At 35.5% G+C, this 26,312-nt stretch overlaps 3 protein-coding genes across 3 annotated transcripts in view; 1 reads left to right on the top strand and 2 right to left on the bottom strand.

The window, feature by feature from the left end:
- Nucleotides 1–3,820, bottom strand: part of ada2b (adenosine deaminase 2b) — a 33,508-nt gene extending 29,688 nt beyond the window's left edge. The window contains exons 1-3 of the mRNA XM_032589850.1: nt 3,728–3,820; nt 2,568–2,956; nt 228–447 (exon numbers count right to left, since the gene is read on the bottom strand). Of these exons, the coding sequence (XP_032445741.1) occupies nt 228–447; nt 2,568–2,868 (521 nt within the window). The 5' untranslated portion in view covers nt 2,869–2,956; nt 3,728–3,820. The remainder of the gene's footprint in view (nt 1–227; nt 448–2,567; nt 2,957–3,727) is intronic.
- Nucleotides 3,821–3,932: 112 nt separating this feature from the next.
- On the bottom strand, nt 3,933–11,223 carry atp6v1e1b (ATPase H+ transporting V1 subunit E1b). The gene is made up of 10 exons (XM_032589903.1): nt 11,089–11,223; nt 10,903–10,964; nt 9,345–9,410; nt 8,007–8,116; nt 7,738–7,804; nt 7,557–7,646; nt 6,297–6,365; nt 5,804–5,898; nt 5,639–5,726; nt 3,933–4,614 (listed from the first exon to the last, which is right to left on the bottom strand). Exons 2-10 carry the CDS (start codon nt 10,933–10,935, stop codon nt 4,552–4,554), a joined length of 681 nt encoding a protein of 226 aa, XP_032445794.1. The 5' UTR covers nt 10,936–10,964; nt 11,089–11,223; the 3' UTR covers nt 3,933–4,551.
- A 1,305-nt stretch (nt 11,224–12,528) lies between these two features.
- LOC116737157 (bcl-2-like protein 13) lies at nt 12,529–18,796 on the top strand. The gene is made up of 2 exons (XM_032590168.1): nt 12,529–12,912; nt 16,966–18,796. The coding sequence occupies exon 2, from the start codon at nt 17,113–17,115 to the stop codon at nt 17,767–17,769; it is 657 nt and encodes a 218-aa protein (XP_032446059.1). The 5' UTR covers nt 12,529–12,912; nt 16,966–17,112; the 3' UTR covers nt 17,770–18,796.
- Nucleotides 18,797–26,312: the final 7,516 nt, after the last annotated feature.

Here is a 26,312-nt window from a genome sequence, read left to right as displayed (position 1 = left end):
AAAGAGAAATCCTACAACCAGTAAAATCTGACGCCACTCCATTTTGTGAAGAAGGAAATTGTGCGCAGTGCTTTCTTCAGAGGCTTTTGGTGCAGTGCCACCACAGGCGAGGAGGGGAACAGGCTTTTCAAAGAGTTTGAACTGACAATGCAGTGTGAAAGCAAACCGCACCAGCTGAAAATGTAACAAATGCATCCGGAGTGAAAACACCCTTAATCTCTGCTAACCTGCTGTCAAATCCTGCATTGTCCTCTATCCTGGCTCTTAGCGACTCCAGCAGCTGCCAGTAGAAGCAGTCCCACCGAGGGAAGGGCTGCTGATTGGAGAACAGGAAGCGGACCGAGTTGTCCCACGTGAAGCAGATGTAGCAGTGAGGTCTGTAGGTGACGTTTTTCACCAGCCATTCGGCGCTGACCAGCGATGAACTGTGGATGTGGAGAGCGCCACCTGTGGGCAGAACATACAGCAGCAACCAACAAGGACTCAGATTATAAACACACAGTTGATATTTTATTTAAAAATTCAGTATTTTGGAGTACATTAATTGTACAAAGTGGAAAAACCTAGAAGAAAACTCTCCTGAAATTTGCTGGTTTTTTTTTTTAGTAAAGCCTTTATTGACAGCACTTTTCACAATATATGATTTGTTTAAACTCATCTTAACGATGTTCCAGTTTCTGGAACGTCTCTGGTGATTCTGAGACCAACGCAATAAATAATTAATCACATGATAAGTTAAAATGAGCTTGACCATTTTGATTCTAGTAATATTTTTTGAGGGTAATTTTGTTTACAGAGTCATCAAAATCCATTTTATTTATGCTTTCGGTTGTGTGTGTTTTATTTCTGTTTTATTTAGTGTTTATGTTTGTTGTATTTTATATAGAATATTCAAAATATCTTCCATTTCTGTACAAAATTCAAGTTTATTGATCTCTGAGAAGATGAACTTGCATTATTATGTCATTATCAACATATTAGTTGAAAATGGTTTCAAAAACAATATTACTGTTGATCACAATAATTACTGGGGTAATTTATCACAGAGTAAAATTTGTTTTTGTGACAGGCCTAGGCAGAACTCTTCCTCCATGATCACACGGGTCCAGGAACTGCCACCTCATTCACAAAGGCAAAGATAAATTAATTATAGAAAGAGGAAGTTCTGTACACACTGAGGACTGGTGCCAAGCTGCTGACATGATGAGGATAATCTGCCTCATAAAGAACATTTAGGCAGTCATCACTAAAGAGGAACAACCTGGCATCTGCAAACAGCTTGTGTACATTGCTATCTTAAAAAGATGTTTGCTGCCGTTAATGTCCAGGGTGTACCACACTTTATACTTGCGTGACGTTTGGGTCTGTGTCCTATTTAAGAACAACAACTACTTGAGATGTTAAATAGCTTAAATGTAATTTTATTTGTATTTCTTTTCTTTTAAATCTCGGGGTTGTCTTGTTTATATTCACTTTGTGAAGGTACTACAGAAGCGTTACTTGCTAGCATTGAAAATGTGGTAAATTCATACATTTACATATCTTATTTGTAGTTGTCTTCCATCCTTTTGCTGTGATTTTAAGTAAAAAGAAAGAAACAAACTCACACGTGTGATTGGTTTAGTGTAAAATAATAAATATGTGGAGAAGAATCTCATGTATTTTAAGTATGGTGGTGGTTCTATGATGGAGTGGGCCTGTTTCTCTTCCAAAGGCCCTAGTAATTGTGCTAAAGATTAAAAACCGTAAATTAAAAAAAAGACCAGTTTCCACCATTAAATAAAAACTAAAAATGGGTCCTTCGGTAGGATAAAAGCTAAAATCCCAACAAATCAGGACTAAATCCCCACCTGTTGAGAGTTGCCTTTGATAATTAATAACTGGAACATTTATCAACACATTGGTTGCATATTTTCTTGATAATGATTTCATAATTGATGACTATCTGATGTTTCTCTGGTCTAAAGCACTTTGAACTGCCTTGTTGCTAAAATGTACAATACAAATAAACTTTACCTGACTTAACAAGTTTATGTTTTTGTACTTCTATTTGGGTTTCTACTGCTTCCTAAAACACCTCAAATGCTTTAAAAAACAAGTAAATGTTTTTTTTCCTTTCAAAAACCTTCAGAATGTCTCAAATCAGCAAAAACTGCCTGTTACTTAGCAACCCCAGAAGCCCAGACTTGTTACCGAGCAACACCAGCAGAACTCCAGGATGTTTAATTAGCTGATTTTATGGTGTACAATGGCTGGAAGAGACAAGTGTATGTTGCACTCTTGTTGACTGTGCAGGAGGCTCTACTTCTGCTTTTCAAAGCACGGATGTAAAATTGTGCATTTGTTTGCGGCATTTTCACATGCGAGTTTAAAAGTTTAGTTTTAAACTTCTAAAACTAAACTAAAATCTCATCATCTGAAAATGATTTTGTGCACAAAATGTAGTGAACATGTTTTGTAACGCACGTAGATCAATCCTAACCTGTTCAAGTTAGACTAATAGTCCTAATGAATTGAATTTGTATCATTTCACTGATATATTCACAAAGCTAAGTATTTAACATCACCTTTAGGCATCTTCTGCAAGAGTCTGTAGATGGCGCTCTTCTCGATGAGCGGCTTCGCCTTGAAGAAGTGTAAGGCAGGAAGGAAGTGAGTGGCCGCCATCTCCTGCTCCTTTAACCGATGCAGGTCGGCGTCCAGCTTCTGCTCGGCCGCCGTGAGCGCCAGCAGGCCTCCCGTCTGCCGGGACGCCTCCTCACGCATCAGCAAGTCCCTGCGAGCGGGGTCCGGCATCCCCGCAGATTCCCCCACAAACCACAGCAGGGGAACGGAGGTGAGCAGAGCCAGGCAGAGTGAGTTCACCATGTCCTCCTTACCCCACTGGGAACACTGGGAGGCCTACTGGAACATGCTGCCGCTGCTCACAGATGAGCTGAAATGATCTACTTTGGTGCTGAAAACAAAAAAGAAAACACACAGTGACACGTAACAGCAACGAGTTTAACAAATCAACCCATCAGTACAGGGGAAAAGTAGCACCTTTCAGACAATATGCACCAAGACCTGCAGCTAACGGTTATTTTAGTAATCGATTATTCCGACGATTAATTGAATAAAATAATATCACATTCTGTATATTTTTATTTAACCACTTAAGATTGTTTTATGCAATATTAAAAATATATCAAAAGTGCAACTATACAATTCAATATTTTTTTCTAAATACAAAAATAAATATTCATCACCTAAAGTACAATAGCATAGCAAATGATGTATCTGCAGCTAAATAAATACTTAAATAAGCTGCTGCACTTATTAGTACAGTGCAGGACTTATTTACTATTTTTTTCAATTAACTAATCCAGCAAAAAGCGCCTAATAGGAGATTTTTCTTAAGTATTTTCACAGAATTAAAGAATTTCAGAAATATAAATTGTAAAAAACTTGATTGTGTATGTATAGATAAAAAACTAGAAAAGATCATTTAAAATTAGTTACAGAACGCAGATTGGATCCCAGGAAGATTAGTAACCAATTTGGTGGAAACTGATGAGGATCCTAATAAATAAGCAGACCACATAAAACGCCTAATAAAAGCAACTTCTAAAAACGTAAATTTAACAGTTTACTAAGAACAATACATGCCTAAAATCTCAGATTGCAAATTAGAAACATCCCTAGTCGTTTCATTTTAAAGCTGTTGAAGGAAAAAAAAGCAGCTTACAGCTCAGAGCCGCACGTCCAAAACGCTCGGCTTGTTTTCGCGGAGACAAACTGCAGCAGCCGAGCATGTCAGCGAAATACTCGGAGCGGGCGGATAACTGGAGCATTTTTGTCTGACTAATACCATGTGACAAACTAATGAAGGAGGCACGAATGGGCAGGATGAGTCAAAAAAGAGGAGCACACAGGAAGCACCAGTCATTTAGATATCTTTATTTTGTTTGTACATTTACTCAGTTTAACATTTTCAGTTGGACACGATCACAAACAAAAAAACAAAACAAAAAAAAACAAGCACACAAACATAATTTAATCTGGAAACCTCATGTACAAACAGTGCAGCTGCTGGAATGATATCGGTCACTTCTCGGACAGAGAAGAACGTACACTTGGTGTAACATCAATAAATTAACTCAGTAAGGTCATGGATGGTGTTTTTGTTCCTAGGATACCATTTATTTGTCTGTGATTGGTTGGAGCAGACACTCATTAGCCACACAAAGCCCCATGCAGCTTTTTAATGTGCTGAGAGGTTTAGAAAACGAGCAGAAACTGCGACACAGAAGCTGTTTTTGTCATGAAGACTGATCCAATTAGAGGACAACCTGTTAAACATTCAATCCGTAAACTCAGACCACCGAGAGTTGGGGGGTCCCTGCAGTTAGCAGAGCGCCCCCGTCAGGAGATAAACAGCAATACACCACACAAACAACAACACGTCTTTTGTGCATCAGCAATTTGATTTCACAGACAAAGGAATGATATCTCCCGTATGACATGTAGAAAATAAAAAGGAGCTTTTTGTCTCGAGCACAACGAAGGATCTCAGTCCAAAAACTTGCGGTTCGGGTTGGCGCCGAAGACAGCCACTCGGATCTCGGGCATCATCTGCAAAGTTTTAGAAATGACAAAATCATCAGCAAAACACACAAAGACGACAGAATATCAGTCTACTGGAGCTACTTATGCATTCACATTTTTTCAAACTAGATCCAATTTTAATCAGTTTTGTTTCTCAATTTCTTTTCTAAAAAATTCATAGAAATAACTGAAAATATTTTTCGCAAAGCAGCTTTTATCTCAATCATCCCTTGTGTGAGATGAGAATATAGTCAAAATATCTTCTGGTAAAATTGTGCTTGTACTCTGATAAAGAGACAATTTTATAAAAACATAAATAAATCTTAAAATTATGAGAAAAGAGTTGTTTTAATGAGAACAAAGGTTTGTTAGTCATCAGATCAGTTTGTGTGGTTCTTTTCTTTGAAATAGAAGCAGTTGTCTGCACAATTGTTTCAAACTCCTGCTACTGATTTGTAAAAAAAAAAAAGCTAAACTTATCTTTTTTTATGGTTTATTAAGTATTATCCATAAAACTTACACCAAAGTCTAACTTCACAAATACATTCCTCATCTTTATTTTTAAAAAATAAATTTTCTCCTAAAATGATTACTTTATTCTCATAATTAAATATATATATATATCCTGGCGTAAAGTTGACCTGAATTCAAAATCCAAAAAAATTAGAAGCTGTAAAACATCCCTGTCAAACAAGATGGTGGCTTTAACTATGGAAACCCAATGAGCGCACTGGTGAAAAAAAACAAAACAAAAGCAAGATTTTTCACAAATTAAACCTTCAAAAACCAAACATTTCATGTATCTCCTTAAATTCTACTACCAAAAATCAACAACTGTCTGAAAAGTTGTCAAGACAAAACAAATTATTGGTATTATTTGGTCGGCACACAGCCAAAACAAAACAATAAAAACTCCATTACCACACAAGAAAAAGACATTTTACAACATAAATATCTAAATAGCTTTATAGAAACTAAAAATATACATAACTACAATGAAAATCTAGAGGGGAAAAAATATGTAAATATACGAGTTGTGTGTATTTTTTACCTGCTGAGCCATTAGGTCCAGTCTGCTCTCCAGGGTGTTGGAAACTTTGATTTTTCCGTCGCCGTTATAGATCTCAATACCTCCAGATCTGCAGAAAGCAGGACAGATTAAAACCCAAAGACACATAATCTGCAGGAGAATAATCTGATCCATGTTTCAGCTTACACATCTGGAGAGAGGAAGTTGTCCTGGTCAATCCGGACCTCCAGGTTGTTCTTCACTGCTGCTTTATAAATGGAGATGTTCTTCTGGATGGACGCCTTAAAAACACACAAGTTCTTCATTTAGAGGTTTACATATTTTAGAAAAAACACAAAATCTTGTAAAGTATTTTTCTTATAGTGTCCAATGCAAATATCTCACTTGAAATTAGACAAAAACAAAATAAAGCAACTTTTCAGCAAAATACAGGAGTAAATTTGTTCATACTGATGAAAAAGTGCTACTTCCATTAGCATATAACAACATTTTTACCATGTTATAAGTGAAATAATCTGTTGGTGGAACTTAAAAGAATCTCCTGTATCCTGCTGAAAAGTTTCTTGTAAGTTAGTTTTGTCGTATTTCAAGATATTTGCATTAGAAACAAGACTAAAAATACTTGGAAACATTTTGTTTTTTGCAGTGTAAACTTAAGATTTTTACACCATTTTCTCACCTGTACCAACTGAATGTCCTGCTTACGACAGCGGATCGTCACTTTGGGCTCTAGCAGCTGATAGAAACCCTGATATGAGAGATTATAAAAAGAAATGCACGCTTTAATGTCTTCATATTTTAGGCCAGTTTTGCTTAAGTCTAGAAGTGAAGTCAGAGGAAAGTCTAAAATCCTCTGAACTTGTGGTGGGAATTTATAATTTATCACAAAAAAATTCCTACCACGATAAGAATATTGATTTATTTTTGTCCCCATAAATTTCGATTAATGATGTTAAATAAAAAAGCAAAATTGACAGTGTTATCGGAAATTTTATGTTTACTATTTTGTCCATGAGTGTATCAATAAATATGAGAAAATTCCAGCAGTTACTGTATGCTGCAACTCAGCTGAGGTTGCTAGGTGACGAGCGAAACTCTGCTGAGGTTGCTAGGTAACGGCCTGGGCATGGGGTTGCAGTGCCTGCTGATTTATGACATTACATTTTGTAGATTTTTGAACCAACTCACTTTTTCAGACACCAAAAAATATGAATTTATTGCCAAAATATATATAACAGCTGGGTGTTTTTTTTAAGTGCTTTGGCTGGTTTTAGAAGCAGGTAAGACCAAAATGGAGTACAAAAACTTGAAAAATTAGATTTTTGCATTTAAAAAATTTACTAATTTTCTTTTATTTATCATTTTTATCATGATCACAAAGGATAGTGATAAATTTCTAAGTCCATATCACACACCCTTACTCTGAACTCTATAATCTGACTCATTTAATATAGTTAAATAAGTTTTATGTAACAGTTAGGAGCCTCACTGACACGCCAATCTAAAACTGGTCTAGCTGAGCGAAGTGATTTCTATAGAGAAACCTACAGGTTGTTCACTGAAACAATAGGTCTTTTTTTAGAAAGAGATGCTGGGGCTAATTGTTTATAACCTAGAACACCACAAGCTAATTAGACTCACATGATCTTAATGGGAAAACTTTAAACACAGATAACTGCAGAGCCAATCTGAGAAAAACTGTACACCACAAAAGATAAGGCACCATATGATCACTGTACAGAATAATACAATTAAGTTGTTTGTTGGCAATTTCAAGGAATTACCCAGTTAATCTAATGCATAGGCTAATACCCAGCAGATCACTGTGTCTTACTTTATGAAACCAATAGAATCTATTGGATTATTTTAATATATTAGATTAAATGTGATGTATTTCCCATGGTAAACATTAAAAATCAAGTATAAAATGTAAACAAACCTGCAGGATCAAACCATCCAACAGAGCTGGGTACCTAGCTGGATCTTTAGCGATGTTAGCAAGCCTCTGGCGAGCTTCATTCAGCATATCCTGACAGGACACACATGGATCAGATTTGTTGTTATTTCCACTCAACCTGTGTGTCTAATCTAACTGCTGTGCGTTTCACAACAAGGCTTACTGAGATCATATCGTCGCGGGCCTTCAGCACCTTCAGTCGAGCCTGGTTCATCAGGTTTGACATTTGACTGTTGGACAAATAACAGACACATTGGACCTGCTTATGATGGATCTATATTTATCCATGCAGATGGAAAGGAGGCGGGCTGGTTAGAGGGAACCGCAAGGTGAAGAGCTGGGATACAATTATAGAAACACAGCTGCTTCTTTGTTCATGAAGTGAGAAGTAAAAGGACTTAATGTGTCCTGTGATGTCCTGCCATGACTTACATCTTCTTCTGCTGCTCAATCTGCTTCTCTTTCTTCTCGTAGTACTCCATGATCTTCAGCCGCTGGGTTTGGACCAGACGGCCCTTCTCGATGTTGAACTCTTCCTCTGCCTGCAGGGACACACTGGGTTAGTCTCGTTGGATTTAAAACACTTCAGTTTGTGATGTAGAGATAACAGATGAGTTTATTTTGTCAACACTTTTCCAGAGTTAAATTCCCAGATTTCCTTCCTTTTTTCAGTCCAGATAGCAGCAAATATGTGGATTTATGTCACATATTCATTAACAATAGAAACATTTAATTAAAGTAAATGCATAAAGTCTGGAAATAAAAACAATTTTCTATTCTCTATTCTCTTTTTCCATACTTATTCAGACCTGGAAAAACATTTCCAGACTACACAGAAAACTGAGGAATGTTATGATTCATTTAGGTTTAATTTTGTAACCTTGTTTTTCATTTTCTATATTTGGTGAATAATAACTCTACAAACCAGTCTTGGCTCTGTTGACAACTTCAAAATTGCTATGAGGGCAATTTTAAAATGAGTTAAAATCAAAATGTTTTATTTGGAAAAATAATATTAAATAACTACCCAACCAGCAGGAGTAATAAAAACAATAATGATGAATAAAAATTGCATATAATCATATTGAGAGAAAGATAAAAGAACTCACACAAATATTTTAGTTATAAAAAAGAAAAAGCTAAAACTTGAAGGTAAAGGTGTTTTTTTACACCTAAAATGATCTGGATCCACTTTACCTCACAGCTATTTCGGTTACTTCTATTCAAATAATCATTTAAACCAAAAATTATATGCAAAGAATAGAAATATCAACTTAAAACCTGAACAAAGGCAAAATTTATGGCAAAAGGTTTACCACCCCCTAGTGGTGAGTTTCACCCATTGAAGGACAAAATGGACTGAAATGTGTCAATGATCAAATTTTCTCTCTCTCTGGGTTCCAGTTGATTTTATACAATTAGTAGCAGCTTTAGAAAATAACCAGATTTGCTTAGTAGATATTAGTTCAAAGAATTATTTACTTAAAGTGGAATAATAATAAAAGGTCATGCAAAAAAGCCTTAATCAAACAGCAGATGTGTAGCTGGTTTTTAATCGTTTCCTGTCTGAATTACAGACCAACAGAAACAAAGCAGATGGATTTCCTGATTTCGCAATAATAAAAAAAACCCTGAAGGCACCATGTGACATTTCAGACCTAATAACTCTGATTCAGAATAGTATCTGAGCACAGAATGAGAAATATTTCTTCGAAGCAACAATAATATTAATGAAATTATCAGTGTGTGATAATGACTGTGTGTTTATACCTTTGCATCAATTTCCTCTGCCTTCTCATTGGCCTCCTGCTCTATGAAGGCCATCATATGTTTAATCTGGAAAAAAACACAGAGAAGTGAAAAAAAAAATACTTTCCACAACAGAATGTATATTACCATTTACTTGGCCAAAAACTAAACACACAGCATAATTTATTTACAAAGATATTCCTGTTAATCTGAAGCATGTATACAAGATATTTGGAATATAAAAAAAAATACATTTGTAATCATGTCCAAATGCAACAATCTTTGAACAAATCCATCATTTTGTGCAGAACAGAAATATTTTTCTTATTTTTTAATGCGTAATTAATGTGTAATGTGGATTATTGAAATAAAACAAAATTACATGTATCAGTTCTGTTGGTAGATATACTCTCTCTAACCTTTAACATTTTTTCACACTTTATTTCTAAAGTAACATCTATGATGGTATTCGTCACATCAGTGAGAAATGTTTTAGATCATTTAGTTGCAGGTCAAAGCAGAAAAGTCTGTTTGAGTCCATTACTTTCAAATATAACTCAGCAAATTTTCTAAGGATGTATAATCCTCTGAAATAATTTTAGCTTTGTCAAGTATTCAAAGAACTGCAACTCCAGAACCCAAACTTAATTTTAATTTAACATGTTAATTTAACTAATTAACATGTAATTACAATAAATTTGTAATTATGTCCAAATGAACACTTCACTATAAAAATAAAATTCATCTTTCTAGTGAATCTGTTTATCATGATAGAATAAAAAACACTAAATACATTATTGTCATAAAATATAAATAAACTGTTGTAATTTTTGAGTTCAAATCCTCCTAAAGGCACAGTTAAATCTGTAAAGCGGAGGAATAATTTTGCATAGCACTGTCTTGGCTTTGTCATAAGGTGGCATTGTATTACTTACAGTTGGTTTAAGAGGTAAATGTATGCACTAGAATAAATTTGCCTCTGATATTAATAAAACTGACTGAATCTGAATAACACACTATCATGGTAAAGAATTGGCAATAAACTGAATAATAACGAAGCTTAAGTAAAGTGAAAACCCTGACAGACATTCAGAAAGTTTGAAGAACTAGTGTTCAAGAACACTTCACTGTAAAATGTGGTTTCTTTTAAGCAGATGAATGATTTAGATATTTACAGTGGGAGGCGGAGGGATATTGCAGCCATATTTAATGCTCAGATCTCTTCTGTAGCTAATTATTGGAGCTTCTTCATATTATTTTCCACCTCAGTCACTTCAAGTTCCTCACCAGGCCTTGGCGTGTTGTTCATCATGTGATCGTTTGGAAATATGACCGCAATAACTTCTGCTTTAAATCACAGCAAACATAAACTGCTTTTCTTACCAGTAACACCCCTGTTAGAGCCCCCAAAAACACAGTACAGCAGGCTAAACCTGTCAATGTCATCCTTCTTCCAGACGGACAACAGATCATAAAAATACGTTTTTACCCACTGTAGCTTTTAAATTAGCAGCATAAAAGATAATCCTACAATATGATGCTTTATGGAATAAAGCTGCGTGTTTGAACACTTTGTTACCTGCTTCTGAACGTCGGCATCGCTGAGCGCCATGGTCACGGCTGTTTAAGGTGCACCGAGGCCTTCAGGAGGGGAAAAACAAACACAAACACGGTTTTAAAACTACACAAACGACGACGCGCAGCTGCTAGTAACAATAACAATATTGTAATTAAAAGGAGAGGGGTTTAAAATGTGTAAATGTACCCGAGAATGACAGAGGAGACGGTTTGAATTAATCTCCGCAGTCGTGACTCTAAAAGATGTCCACAGCAGGTCAGCTGACTGGCAGGAATCACCTGACGGTTGGTTCTGATTCACCAGCAACTGGCTCAGAGACGCATTACCGCCCCCTGCCGGACCGGAGAGGAACGGACAGGCGGACTTGCAATAAAACAAAAATAAAATAAAATAAAAAATAAAATAATTGATTGTCAAAGTACTAATAATTTTGTACAAAATTAATACATATGCGAGAAAAAATATGTTCACTTTTAAAGTGATGTTGAGAGTGAGATTTATAGATGACAATGACATAAATATTGGTCTCATAATAGGGATTTTGAAAATTATAACTGAAAGGATGTAGCACAAAGATCATTTGAATAGAAATAATCTCTCTAGATTTTTGAACAAGCTATTTAAAACGATTTAACGCCATTAGTCTATGCATGTGCTCCATGTGAATCAACTATGCTACACATGTAAATAAATAATTACAGGGTTTCAAATTTTATGTTTGTAGCTTCAAATCACTCCTATTTTGCTATTATAAAAATTATTGTAATTTTGTCTTGCTTGTAACAATTATTTGTGAGTTAAAACATGTAGATTTATATATTTTCTGTAAAAAAAACTTAAACAAATGAAAGCCATAATTTTTACTATGAATAAAAGCTTATTTATTTAGCATTTTAATACCTGAGTAACAGCAGTATTTTATAAGAGTGTGTTATTAAACAAAGGTTTACACATCTTATGGATAACCACAATCTTTATTGCATAATTGACCAGGTTTGAATTCATTAAGATGTAATCAAATAAAATTGTTTAATTTTCAACAGGGAGGTGACTGTAGATATAAGAAACTGATGGGTGTCAGGTGTGAGAAGCTGAACTCAATGAATTTATCGCCAAGTCATTCAAGATTGAAGTTTTATTTCATTTGTTTTATTTGTACTTGCTTGATATTGGAAAAAATATTCAAATGAAGTTGCAATAATTATTTCACCTACACATTCCCAGACTTTGTATTATTTAGTACACAGTTACTTCACTGAGTTTAAACAGAGGAAGTTGCAAACAAAGAGGAAGTGCAAAGCAGAGGATTATAAAACAAAGGACGGATATAAACTTAGGATATAAAAATATGATTAAATGCGATGAATTTGTCCGAAGACGGATTGTTTTACAGAAGAAGAGAAACAGAGAAGGTTGTCTCAGAAAATGATAAAACTAAAAATCTGCAAGACAAAATCTTCACAGCAAACCTGAGGTTTTTTCCCCGTGCTGCCAGCAGGGAGAGCTAGAAGCTGGAAACTTTAGCTTTAGAAATAGCTCCTCTCCATGTCTGACATGCATTTTCCGCTCATGCCACAGTGTCACCAGCACCTGCTGTGCTCTCTAATCTGTTTGGACAGCCAGCGTAAAACTCCAGAGATTGTTTACCTGAGTGAAGCACAGAGATCCGCTGACCTCTTTACAGGCCACAAAAACAAAGGTTTAACTTTGATTAGACATTAAGAGTCATTTTTTACTACATTTTCACTGATTACCGTCAAAACTTTCTCAGTTGGGATGATCAGCAAAGTCAAGATTGACTCCTCTGCTGCCAACTGTTATGTCATGGATTTGTGAGGTGGGTGGGTGAGAGAGAGGGAGAGACACTTGTGGACAGCGTGTCCACCTTGTTGTTCCCTTTCCAGCACCAGAATGCATTTCTGCCGATCTGCTGACCTGTGGCTTTGTCTCTGAATGCACATCACACTCTGACCTGCTCCTCATCTAGCAACTCTTCCACAGAGGACAGAGGTACTCCTGCTTTTCTTATAAATCCTGTTTGAGTTGCATCAAATATTGATGACTTGTTCTGTCCAGAGTTAAACTGATGTTTGTTTTGGATGATTATCATGTTTGCAGCCATGGTTCAACAAAAATGTGAAGCAAAAAGGGAATTCTTTTCTCTTGACATTGAAAGCTGTCCTTCTCCAACCTGTGTTGGCTGCATGTTAGCATGGAAAGCTCGGCCTAAATCTCATTATTTAACCCCTCGTAATCTGCTGTTGATGTAAAGGACCAGTTGGAAACCACATTCCCATGTGGGACAGTAAATAAAGATCCGTTTCTGAGCTGGTAGACGTGGATGAGGTTTGTTTTCTGACTAACTTTACTGTTTAGATCAGGCCAGTTGCTGCTACAATCTGCACAGGCCTGCAGGACTAAAAACCCTTACAGTTAAATTTCCCGCTTAAAGTCATTACAAGTAAAGGTACAATAAACTTTCTTGAATTAATGAAACACATATGATCTTTGATCTTCAAGTTCTCACTAATTAATCTATTAAAGTCTGAGAAATCTTTATAAAAACAACAAAACGCTGTTGGAGGACAGAAAATTATGTTTCCCTTTGAGACGATAAGAGTGAAATACGTCATGTGCTGAAAGAAATGGCAGCAAAAATATTTCTTTTGGACACATTTATTTCAAAAACCTTCATAATTTTAAATTTGAGACTTTAAATCGTATTGTTGTTGTTTAGAAAGAGCAACAAGGCAACATCACTGCTACTTATTAAGATAAATATTTATGAAAAACAAAATATTGAGAGTAAAATATTGGAAAATTAGTACACGGGATTTTTATATATTTAAAATTTTGAATGTTTTATGGAAATTTAAGGTATATATCAGCATGTTAGAGGTTATTTCAGTATGAACTCAGTATGTCAGTCAGTATTTCACATTTTTATACAAATACACAAGGTGGAAAACAGACCAGCTTTGAAAGTACAAATTAAATATTTTAGCACCAAAATGTTTTGTAGAAATGTGTAACTTAGCAAACAAATTCTTTAAATTTAACAAGAATCATAAATATTTTAACCTAATTTTTGTCTGAACTCCATTCAATTAAGTTTAGTTCAGCTTAATTCAGCTCTGTTTTGCTCATGTAAATTTGATTTACTTCATTTTAGCCCGTTTGCATAAATATAATGCATTAAAACGTCAAACTGAATTAAAACAGATATTTAATTAAAATTTGTATTGTTTATTTCAAACATGTAAATATGAGTTAATAAATAAAGAAAATAAAAAAATCGAGACAACAGATTTACACATTCAAAAAGTTTCAGATCCCATTCAGCTCAAACTTTATTTCAACTGAATTCAGCTGTAATTCATAATTTTTTTTATTTAACCTTGAATGTTATTTGTACTCAATTCAGTTTTGTTTTAAGTTCAACCAATTTTTATTTAATTCTACATACATTTGATTAAATTCAGTTTAATTCATAAATGTCTGTTCAAACAAATGGAGTCAAACTAAATTACGTTTTTAACTTACTGCACAGTTCAACTGCAGTCAAACTGCAGTTTGAATTTATTTGTTTTAGCTCAATTTGAATCGAGTTGGATTGAATCCTATTGTAGCTAAATAAACTTAAGCTTAATTAAATGTGCCTCAGTTCAACTCAATTATCTTCAACTAAATTTAAATTCAGTTCAGTTCAATCTAAGTTTAAACTGAACCTAATTGATTTATTTTCACTGAAATCAATTCAGCTTGAACAGAATTTATTTTAACTTAGAATGAAGTTTGAACTGAATCAATATAGTGAACACAGCACCTAAACATAGTCAGACGTAAATTAAACTGAAGCAAACTCTGTTCAATTCAGCTTCAACTGAACTAATTATCAGTTTTATTTAGTCTGACTGGGGTTATGCCACTTCAGTTTAATTCAATGTGATGTTTTAGAAAAGTTAAATTAGAATTTACCGGCTCCAAAGCCAGACAGGGCTCTGAAGATCAGCAGTGAATACGATACAATATTATAGTGACCAGAGAGCATTACAAATATCTATTCTGGGATTGGCATGAAGAGGACGAGTTACGGTAATCAAAGTTGTGACACAAGAAGGTCAACATGTGACCTAAAGGAACGTCTCCGAAGGATTCATGAAAAGATGACATGTTTGAATAAAAAGCTACGTTTTCAGGTTACATGTGAATGCAAAGTCAGAACTTTAAATCTGTTGTGTTGGCGTTATATCGCTATTTTCCAAGCTGCAGCGCTTCCATTTTTGATTGACAGACAGACATGTATACGGCACCTAAACATAGTAAGATATGCAAGGCTAAAGATAGCAACACAGAGGAGCAAGTGAGCAATTTTTTCCAGAGGCTGATGTCAACGAGAAAGCAGACAACAATCGCATGCGATTAACTTTGTCTGGAAAAACTGGATAACTTTATAAAAACACAAAGTGTGTATAAAAGAATATTCATGCTTTGTCACATTAAAACCACAAACTTCACTTTATGGCAACAAACCAACCGAAAAGAAACTGTGAAGAAAGTTTTTCGTAATTAAAAATCTGTGCTGTGCATGATCACTTTTGCACAAGCCCAGTTATACTGAAAGTATAATTTTTTAAGTGTTGTGACAGATTTTCATTTAGGTCCAGGTCTCTACTTTGAATAGGCCATAGATCTGCAACATGCAGCTCCAGAGCAACAAGTGACTCTTTGGACTTTAATGGCTCTTAATAAGTTTGGTTAAAATTATGTACACAGATATTATAATAAATGCATTTTAGTTGTTTTTTCTTGTAATACTTGTTTTTAATTTCCACAAAGAATAACATAAAAGATCCATTAATGTGTCTTAAGATCTATTTTTCTTGTCATAAGGTTGGAATCTGTGATTTTTTATTTTCTTACATCATTTTCCATCCAACAGAAAAAAATAATCCATGATCCTTTTGCAACATTGTATGTTTATTTTTATTTTAATGATGGTTCCTTAAAAATGACACATTTTTTTTTTTTTACAAAAGATATTTATCTAAAATTATAGGTTGTCTTTTTTCAAAAAGGCATGTGGCATTTGCAGGTCTAACCGAGTCTTTCGGTTGTAAAAGTTGGAGAGCCTTGGACTAGGCCATTCTAACACAAGAATATGCTTGGATCTGAACAAAGTTTAATCGGGTTTGAATTAGGGATGCAAGTTACTGATTTATTAGTTAAAGTTGACTGATTTTATCGATCAACTAACAATTAACTGATGAGAAGCCATTTTCTTAAAACATAAATTTGATCTTGTATGTCTTTAAATAACAAAGGGCTTCGTTTTTCATAATATGATGAACGTATTTATAAAATATAAAAAAACAGGAATTTCTTAAGTTATTTCCCCATGATTAGAGACGTTTATATAAGTACCGTCTCTGGTTATTCTTTATTGAACGTTAGAATGTCGCTCAAAAAGTTCAATAACTCACAACAGCCCTCAAAATAAACTTTGCTTATTGGTATGTTGTTGTTGTTATTGGTTTTTTAAACGATCGTGTTACAATTTTTCTTGATTATCTCCTCCGATTTTCTGGAATATGTTCCTCGCCTTCGTAGCAAGTCAGTAATTTTTGAATGAGAAGTTGACGCAGCTACGTTATGCAGCTACTGAATGAGCGCTGGTCATGTGATAAATTAAGGAGATTGTCGAGTATTTATATTTTAAAACAACTTAAGGAGTCTGTCAAGTGTTTATCTTCCTGAACAAAACTGTATAAAGTGCATTTTATATACTACACCAGACTGGACCGTTTATCTTTTCTGTTTTGGTTTGGCCACCATCTTTAATTTTGTATCAATTGCTAGGGATGACCAGCGGCGCCCTCTGCTGGACGGTGGCCAAACTACAACACTAAAGGAAAGTCTAAAGGACGTTATTAGTTAATCGAATTGAATTAACTTTAATTTAATAAACCATTAATTGACAATTAAATGGATTAATTGTTTCCATCCCCAGTTTGAATGCTTTTGAAAGGAATCGTCTCACCTCTGATCTGTGCTTGTTTGCAGCAGCCAGCCTTCATTCTGGAGGGAAAGGTCCCAGTCGAGCCCAGCAAGGGGGATGGAGGCAGCAGTCCGGCCTCTCTGCCTCTGACCCAGGCAGAGAGTTCTGGACCTTGGCACAGCGAGAGTCTGCTGGCAGAGTCCTGGTCCACGATGGGCGACATGGACCCTGAGGACACCAAGAGCCTCGACAGCAACGACGGGCCCGTTTTAGCTGGAGACGAGAACCACTCCTCCAACTCCGACATGGTGCACCTGGAGCGGGAGGAGGCGGAGATGCTGGAGGAGACCCAGGGGAGGAGATGGAGGGACGAGGACGAGGATGAGGACCTGCAAGCAAGCGTTCTGAGCATGCTCAGTGTGGAAAGGGAGCTGGCGGAGCCGGACCTCCAAGCTCCGGAGGCGAAGGAGCTGTTGGTGTCTGCGGAGGAGCCTCATGCAGAGTTCAGGCACGTTGTTCCCCCGATGGCGCTGCCTCTGCTGCCCATTCTCAAACTGGATCCCCCCTCCACGACGACCACACCAGTCCCTTCAACCACAGCCTCCGAAGTGGACGAGCACTATTCCACGCTGGGCCTCCATCCTCCATCCATCCTGCCGCCAAAGGCTCCAGAGCTTCAAACAGAAGAGAGTTCAGAAGCTAAATTCTCACAGATTCCCCTTCAGGATGATGGAGAACATGCAGTTAAAGCAGCCGCTGCACCTAAGACCAAATCTCTGAGCTCCTCTGAGCTTCTGTTTGGAGGCGCTGTGCTAGTGGCTGTCGTAGGAGTGGTGGCTTATGGAGCTGTAGTCTACTGCAAAAAGTAGAAAAACGCATTTTGACCTGTGTCTTTTCAGTTCTCATATGTATTCCTGCTGAATTATTCCCATTTCCTTTCTGAATTCTGCAGTCAAATTAGATTTTGTAGAAGAATGTAACGCTACCTCGGCTCACAGAAGCCTTTTTTCTGTTTAATCTATGAAAAAACTGACAAATGAAACTGAAATCCGGTTGATTCATGTTTGGAAAAGCATTTATCAGCACCAGAGAGCAGCATATAGATAAAAATGAAGACAACCAGCACATTTCTCTAAATGTCATACATCTTGCAATGTGTTTGTTCATGTTTTTTTTCTGTTTCTAGAGCATGTGTCAAACTCGACACATGCTCCACAGCTTATTATGCGTCATCAAGTTACATCAATCTTTCCTTCAAGTTTTTCGCGATTCCACGGCTGTGGAAATTTACACTAAATAAACAAATTCCTGCTAATATATAATTGTGAGTTTATTGCAAATTTTTTCTCAAAAAATTGTCAAAATTTGGTGTTAAGTGATGCTAACTAACTCCCACTTCCGGGGGACAGTATTTCATACTTTTACTCCACTGATGCCTCAGCCTTACTTGAACTCAAGTTACAGTCCGTGATTGATTTGGCGAGTAATTAAAAGTCACATTTAACGTCATACATAACCACAAATATTGCAAAATCATATTATATACCCACAAAAACAATCGTGAAATCTTGGAGGGACTAATTGATGTGAAAAGATGCTCAATTTGATTTAATTTGAATCCAGAGACAGCTGTTATTGATATTGTTAATGGCTTTTATCAAACCATTCTGGCACAACTGGCCCTTTAAGAATATTCATGATTTTTATAAGGAACAAAATCAAAATGAGTTTTGACACCACTGATCTGGACATCATGAATTCAACATGTTTTCCCCTTTTTTAATCTGATTACAGCTAAATGTGTAGCATGTGGTGAATGTTATAACATGTAAATCTCTTGGGTTTACAAACAGCTGCTTACAAAATTATCATACCCATTAAAACATTTTTACATTCTGCTTTGTGCTTTACTGGGATAATAATAATACAACATGCAACAACAAAGCAGACCACAGTGGTAACATTTCATACTAATAAAAATCATAAAAAGTGAAAGGCTGAATTTTTAACAATCTTCTTTTTCTACTTGATTTTCCTAAACAAAAGCCAGTGCAACTGGTTTTTAAAGGAAATCCCCTCGCTAGTAAACAGAGTCCACTTGTGTCATTTAATCTCTGAATGAATTCATCATATTTAGAGAACAAACAGGAACACGGCAGAGAGATCAGAGAGAAAGTTGTGGAGATGTTTAAAGCAGGATTAAGTAATCAAATCCCCAAAGTTTGAGGCCATCATGTACAAAAGTTTATAGGACATGGATGCATTTCTATTAAAATGTTGAGAATTAATACAAATATTTTAATTATAGCAAAAAGCAATAGACATATAAACATTTAATTAGCAGAGATGTTTAAATCCTGTCGTCTGCACCATGTGAATTCACCATAAGCAGTAAAATCCTACCTCATGGCAGAAACCTATAATTTAGATAGTAATCTCTCTACTTTAGAGTTTTATTGCAGCTTTGTGTGTCGGTTCAATGAACAATTGTTATCCAAATCCTCAGGTAGGAAACCACTGGAACAGATAACCAAATGTGTGTGAAGCTCATGGTGTCAGAGCAGGAAATTCAAAACACTCAATTTAAGTGTTGAGGAGATGCAGATTTAGACACAAACTAAGAGAGAAAATTTAGATTTTTTCATGCAAAATGAATACAATTATGATAATTTATTAGAAAACCTGGAACAACTAGTAGCTGGTGTCATTTCTTTATAGTTTATGTAGTTTCAATGTCTGTTTTTCTTCATTTTCACCCATTTTCTGTCCAAAACACTTAATACCATGATACAGTGTGTGCAGTACCTTAAATCTGTTATAAGAATTTTTTTTTTTTACATTGATCTCTTAATATTTACCCCCTTCATCTATATAAACCTCCAACCAGACAACTTTACCAGCAGCCAATGTTAAATTACATCTTCAGGTACTTTGTTTTCTTAGTTCACTCTGTGTATTACGAAAGCTAATACAATTTGACATAAAATTAAATTTTAGCTGCTGCTCTTTGTGCTTTTATCTCTTTAAGACATGACAGTTTCTCTTTCTTAACCTTTGGGGAAACAGGTTAGAATAATGATACAAATGGAGAATACAAAAAAAGAGCAGCTGGACCTTCAGATTATTTATTAGTATTTGGAAAGATTGTTTACTTGTGTGGTACAGCACATGCTGGATCTGATTTCTGCTAAATAACGTCCCTGTCACATATTATTTTTCTATTCTAGGTATTTTTTAAGACCTGAAACATTATCTTTTGCCCTCCATTTCTCCACTTCTCTCTTCAGCCAGTTTGTAAAAATGATGGGCTTGTAGAGTTCTAGTCAAAGTCTGGACTTAAATTCAGTAAAGATGCTGGTGTGTGACTTTGAACAAACTCTCCAATGTGGCAACATTAAAATAAACTTGCAAATGAAGAGAACTAAATTTCTACAAAGTGAAGTAAAATACTAGTTTTAGAGTGAAATTATTATTTTTTTAAATGGGACTAGATTGATTTGGGTAAATGTTTTCCCTTAATAAAATTAATTATTAAGAACAGCATATTGTAGTTTACCTGTTTATGTTTGTTTGAAACTAAAAATTGATTGATAAATTGAGACATTTAAGTTTGTTGAAAAACAAAGACTGGAAGAAATCTGAATTATCACAAAAAAGTTGCTCACAGACAATGACTACCAGTTGGTTTTAGCTATCAAATCAACATAAAGCACTAAATCTTCAATGTATGTGTGATATAAAAATGAAAAAGGGATGTAGAACTTTCCTAGTATTAGAATAACTAGATAACAAGGTCAGGAAAAAGTTTTAATTAAAACAAAATAGCGAGGGAGAGGGCAGTAGGTCAGTTATGCTAGCTTGACTTTGACAGCTGTAACATGTAGATGTGCTGTGGAATTTCGTGTGCAGTTAAAAAATAAAAAAAGCCGTGTTTTTTTATGTCGAATCCTGACACACCTGTTGTCAGCCAGTTGCTATGGCAACGAGTCTGTGGGCGTGTGTGTGTGCGTGTGTGTGTGTGTGTAGAGTAGGCGACACAGAGAATGCAAAAAAAGAAATTTTGAGTTGCTCTTCAAGGTTTTTTCTGCGTTATTTTTCACTTTGCTGTGTGGAGCTGCACTGAATTAATAATACCAACATCTCCAGGTTTCATTTTGATAACGGATTTGTTCCACAGCGGCAATGTGGCTATGCAAAAAAAAAAATCTTTTTTGCCCTTCAGCATTGTGCGAAATTTCCAATATGTCTATATAACAGAAAACCTGTGAAGATGAAGGATTCTTGTACTGGAAGAAGGGGATTAAAACCATTCATTAACCAAAATTTATCCCACTACTGACGTTAAAATGCTACATTTTATTTGCTAAATACAGGCAATTCAAATAAACTCTAGAAAAATGACAAGAAATGGTGTCAAACTGCTGATACTTTCTGCGCTCTGCACTTCAACTATAAACAATAGTGTAGCAAAAAAACATAAACACACACCGGAGCAACTTGGTTATCAGTTGTTCTCTGGTGTATTCATCCAGGACACGCTGATCTCCTAGATAATGATTACAACTCTGTGGTTACACCAGCTTTCAGCCTACTAGACTGATTACACATGAATGGCTTTGACACTTCTTGATTTTCATCGAGTGCCAGTAAATAAAGAAGAACAATAGGGCTGACTGTGCTGCGGTTTGCCCGCCGCACCCACACCGCAGCCAACATGCACGCAGTTATTGAAATGAGAAAGGGAAGGGAAGTGCCTCTTTGTTTGGAGATACAGCTGCAAATTAAACACAAACATGATAGTCCTCTTTGAAAATGGTTTATGCCAAACTGATGTTCCACTAAAACAGGACAAAAATGTGCTTTCACTATATGTGGCTTTTTAAACATAAATGAAAAAAGCAAATTATATTTCTATATAATTAAGCAGAGTGACTTTTTTTATTTACCATTTGATTAAAACAATTAAGTTACTGAATAATTTCTGGTCATAAAATGTAATAGAATAGCAGGTCGATCAATCACTGATAAAGAAAAGCATGACCACAGCATGATGCTGCCAACACCATGAGGAGGGTGTTCATTTTGTCAACATCTGTCCAGGTCACCTTCTTATGTAAGGGATTTAAATCAACACAAACTAGTAGATAATGTTATAGTGGAACGTAAGTAAAGTCTTTTTGGGTATGGACTTTGACTAGGTCAAGGGTCGGCAACCCAAAATGTTGAAAGAGCCATATTGGACCAAAAAGACAAAAAATAAATCTGTCTGGAGCCGCAAAAAAATGAAAGCCTTAAATAAGGCTTATAATGAAGGCAAACAGGCTTCAAGTGTTTACATAAGCCTATTATCAAAACGACTAAGTGTATATATAATTAGTATTCATGATTAAATGTTTATTTTCCCTGCAGTGCGTCCTGGACGGAATGACGCACCACGTGACTCTGTTGTACGATGGTGCTTTAAGTTTACCTTCCGTTACAATATTAATGTATTTTGTTTCGTTGCATTGATAAAATAAAAAAAAATACAATAAAGAAATCAGATTTTTGATGTCATTTTTATTATGAAGATCAACAGGGGAAGGGTCATTTTTTCCTTTAGGAACTCGGAAAATCTGCTCCCAAATGCAGTTTGCATAACGACGATCGCTCTTTGTAAATAATCATGTTAAGAGTGTGATCGAACAAACAACAAAACGGAACGTGCTGTTGTGGAAAAAACTATTACCAAGCACTGTTCAGGTAAAATCACTCAATCAGGTTTATTTATGAATTGTGCACAATTCAGAAAGCCCGTCGGACAATCAATAGTGAAGCAAGTCTGGATGAAAAGCTCTGCCAGGCAGAGACAACACACGAGTTTTATACCAAGGATAAAGGCTCCAAAACGAGGGACGAGACAGTCTGGCTCAAAGGCAGCTGTGGAAAACAACTCCCAACCTTCTACATGTAACCCAAATAGTTATATTTTGGTGGGACTATATAGGAACTTAGAATAAACATATGACAATACAACTAGCAGATGTGACCTTATTGTAATTTTCCACTTCAGTGCATAACGTGCCGCTTATCTGGGCAACAAACGGAGAGCAATAAAACGCAACCTGCAGGTATAATATAAAGCAGTTGCCTTTTGAAAAAGTATATAAAATTAAATTAATACAGTTTAAGTTTGATTTCTGTGCAGATGCCAAGAAAGTCAGTGCAATGGTAAAACTTAGCAGAATCCTCTTCTCTTTTGACACGCAACCTTTTGATCTGAGCAACAAAACACAATAATATCGCTAAGTGTCATTCTAAATATATACTGACAAAAATCACTAATCAATTTCTAAAAACAACCAGTTTGTTACTAAATATATGTGCCTATATGGCAGGATTGTGTTCTTACGTGTTTAATGTGACTTCTGTTTATTACTGGACAGCTTCTCAACATCGGGCTTGTAAGATGTAACTTTAAACTTGATGCAGCAGCTAATGTAGCGCCTTCCCTGGAAATGTCTTTCCACATTACCGTATTTTTCGGACTACAAGCCGCTACTTTTCCCCACGCTTTGGACCATGCGCTTATTGCCTGGTGCGGCTTTTATATGATGTTTCCAGTTTTTTTCAAAACATTTGTAGGTGCGGCTTATATTAAGGTGCGCTCTATAGTCCAAAAAGTACGGTACTCTTTTTGTTATTTGACAACTTCTCGCCACAGAGCAAACATTCAGGTAATCCTTCCACATTGGCAATGAATGCAAATGATTCGGTCCATGAATTGTAGAATCTCTCCTCGGCTATTTTTCTCTTTTGCTATCCATGGCCCACCACACACCCGTCGGTTTGTTTACAACCTGCCTCACACCCTGCCCAGCTGAAAGAAATGTCACAGGCTAAGACGCAAATCTTTGTTGACAGAAATGTTGAAATTTAATATTTATTCTACACACTTTTATAGCATTGGAAAACGTTAAAAATGATTGTGTCATGTTTGTCCTCCTACAGAAACCATATTAAAACAAAAAATATATTTCCCACCCCAATCTTTTTCCATTTTCAAACATTTTTGAAAAAGCTCCTGAGAGCCACTAGGGCGGCGCTAAAGAGCCGCATGCGGTTTCAGAGCAGCTTGTTGCCGACACCTGACCTAGGCCATTCTAACACATGAATATGCTTTGATACTAATCATTCCACTGCAACTCTCTCTTATTTTACTTAATTTCTTCATTTTACCTCTGATTAACTTCCTTGTTCCTAAAGAAAACCCATCACCACAGCATGATGCTGTCACCACCATGTTTCACTCTTTGCATAAAGGACAAAATTTACATCTACATTCTTTTTTTTATCTCATCTGACCAGATCACCTTCTGTCATGTGTTTGCTGTGTCCCTTACTGGGACAAACCACTAGATGCGACTGTATTTCAGTGATTAATACCCGTAAAAGCACTTCCTTTTACAAGTTTGCCGTGTTTAATGAGCTGTGGCGACTAGCAGATGGGATTGTCCCTGCTCTTATTTTACTTAATTTCATCAGTGACTCTTTTTACACCTTTTGGCATTTCATAAAGACCAAATTTGTGGTGCTTAGTTATTGTCCAGCTTTAGAAATATTACATGTGACATGATGTGTCATTAAGGGGATTTAACCCTTTACTACCTGTTTGCTGTTGTAGTTTTTTTATAACCTAACAATCTTTTTTTAATTAAACTGTACGTCAATCTTATGATTACAATTCATTTTGAGAACAATTTATTGTCGTTATACTACAACTTTGTTATCATAACAACTTTATTTTTGTAATTTTATTGTTTTTATTTTTTTATTTATATAATTCGTCATATATGATTAATCGCTGGCAAATATTTATAGTTATAGGAAAAACAAAGCGTATATATCCTGCTTCAAAGGGGCTTAAGAAGGAAAATGGCACACAAGTGCTAATAATCAACACACATTCTTAATCAATAATCTGTAACTATGGCAACCTCTGTAGAAGTAAGAGTTAGGCATTTTCCTGCTCTGGACAATGAAGTCCACCAAGCCACAAAGAAACGTCCAAAGAAGCATAAAAAGCTCAGAAAAAGAATCGACAGCAAATCTAATTGAAACTGCCGAAGATCCAAATTCTTCAGCTGATCTACAACAAAAGGTCAAGGTGGCCCAGTCAAAGTCCAGATCTAAAACTGAGTGAAACAGAGGAGCAGGGCCTCAAAACAGTTAACGAATGTCGACAAAATGAACTGTTGCTGAAGCATTCTGTGTTTACAGACTTTGACTTGATGATTTCATCTCTGGAGGAAATGACATCATCTCATGTTTCCTCTTACAAAACATCATATGGGACACATCTCTACCAGCAACTAATGTACAGAGGAAGCAGCACAAATAACTGTAAACAAATGCTGGTTTGCATAAAAATGTAGAAAAACACAGCAAATTTATGAAATAATGTTCTTAAAACTGATTTTTTTTTTTTTTTCAAAAAAAGGTGTGAACTTATGGATTTTTCTTTTTTTTAGGTAAGTGGGATATTTGAACAATGGCTAGTAGCTGCACAAATAGTTATAAATAAATGCCTTTTTACATAAAAATGCAGTAAATTTATAAAACAGAGTTCTTAAAACTATTTTTTTTTGCTAAACTGTTGTGAAATTCGTGACTATTTTTGAGAAAAAGAAATTATTTGAACAACAGAGTATAATATATCAACCTAATAGGAGGATTTGCATAAATAGCTATAAATGAAATATTTTTTGTATAAAAATGCATCAATGTATTGCAAATGTACTAAACAATGTTCTTAAAACTAAAGTATTTTTGGAAAAAAGGTGTGAAATTATGGATTTTTTTAGACAAACTGGATATTTGAACAGTGGGTTATATAATATTATTCAAATTGAACAAGTAGTTATAAATATAAAACACAGCAAATTTCTAAAATGTTCTCAAAAGAAAGGTTTTTGCAAACAAAGTGTAAAATTTGGGGTTATATTTTAGTTGAGTAGAACATTTGAACAATAGATTATACACATTTTCAATAAAAGGAGTTGCATAAAAAGCTTTAAATAAATGCTTTTTTTCATAAAAAGGCAGTAAAATACAGCAAAATCAAGTAAAGTTTTTTTGCAAAAAATGCTTGAAATTCAGTATTATTTTTTAGATAAGTGGGATATTTGAACAAAAAGTTATATAATATTAAAGAAAGTAACCAAACATCAGTTTCAGCTGCAGGCCGACAGCTTGTGGTCTCTAATTTATGGAGCTTCACCCTGAATGGGAGCAGGGAAAGATGGAGTGGGAGAGGGGGAAAAGGTTTGTGGTTCTTTGTTTTTATCAGCCTGCTGCACCGGCAGGAAACACACGTCTAAATACACACACACACACACGCACCCCCACACACACACACCCCCACACGCACGCC

Source organism: Xiphophorus hellerii, chromosome 17 (assembly GCF_003331165.1).
Source record: "Xiphophorus hellerii strain 12219 chromosome 17, Xiphophorus_hellerii-4.1, whole genome shotgun sequence".
NCBI classification, from domain to species: domain Eukaryota; kingdom Metazoa; phylum Chordata; class Actinopteri; order Cyprinodontiformes; family Poeciliidae; genus Xiphophorus; species Xiphophorus hellerii.
Note: the sequence above shows the minus strand (reverse complement) of the source record. Positions and strands in the feature narration are given on the sequence as shown.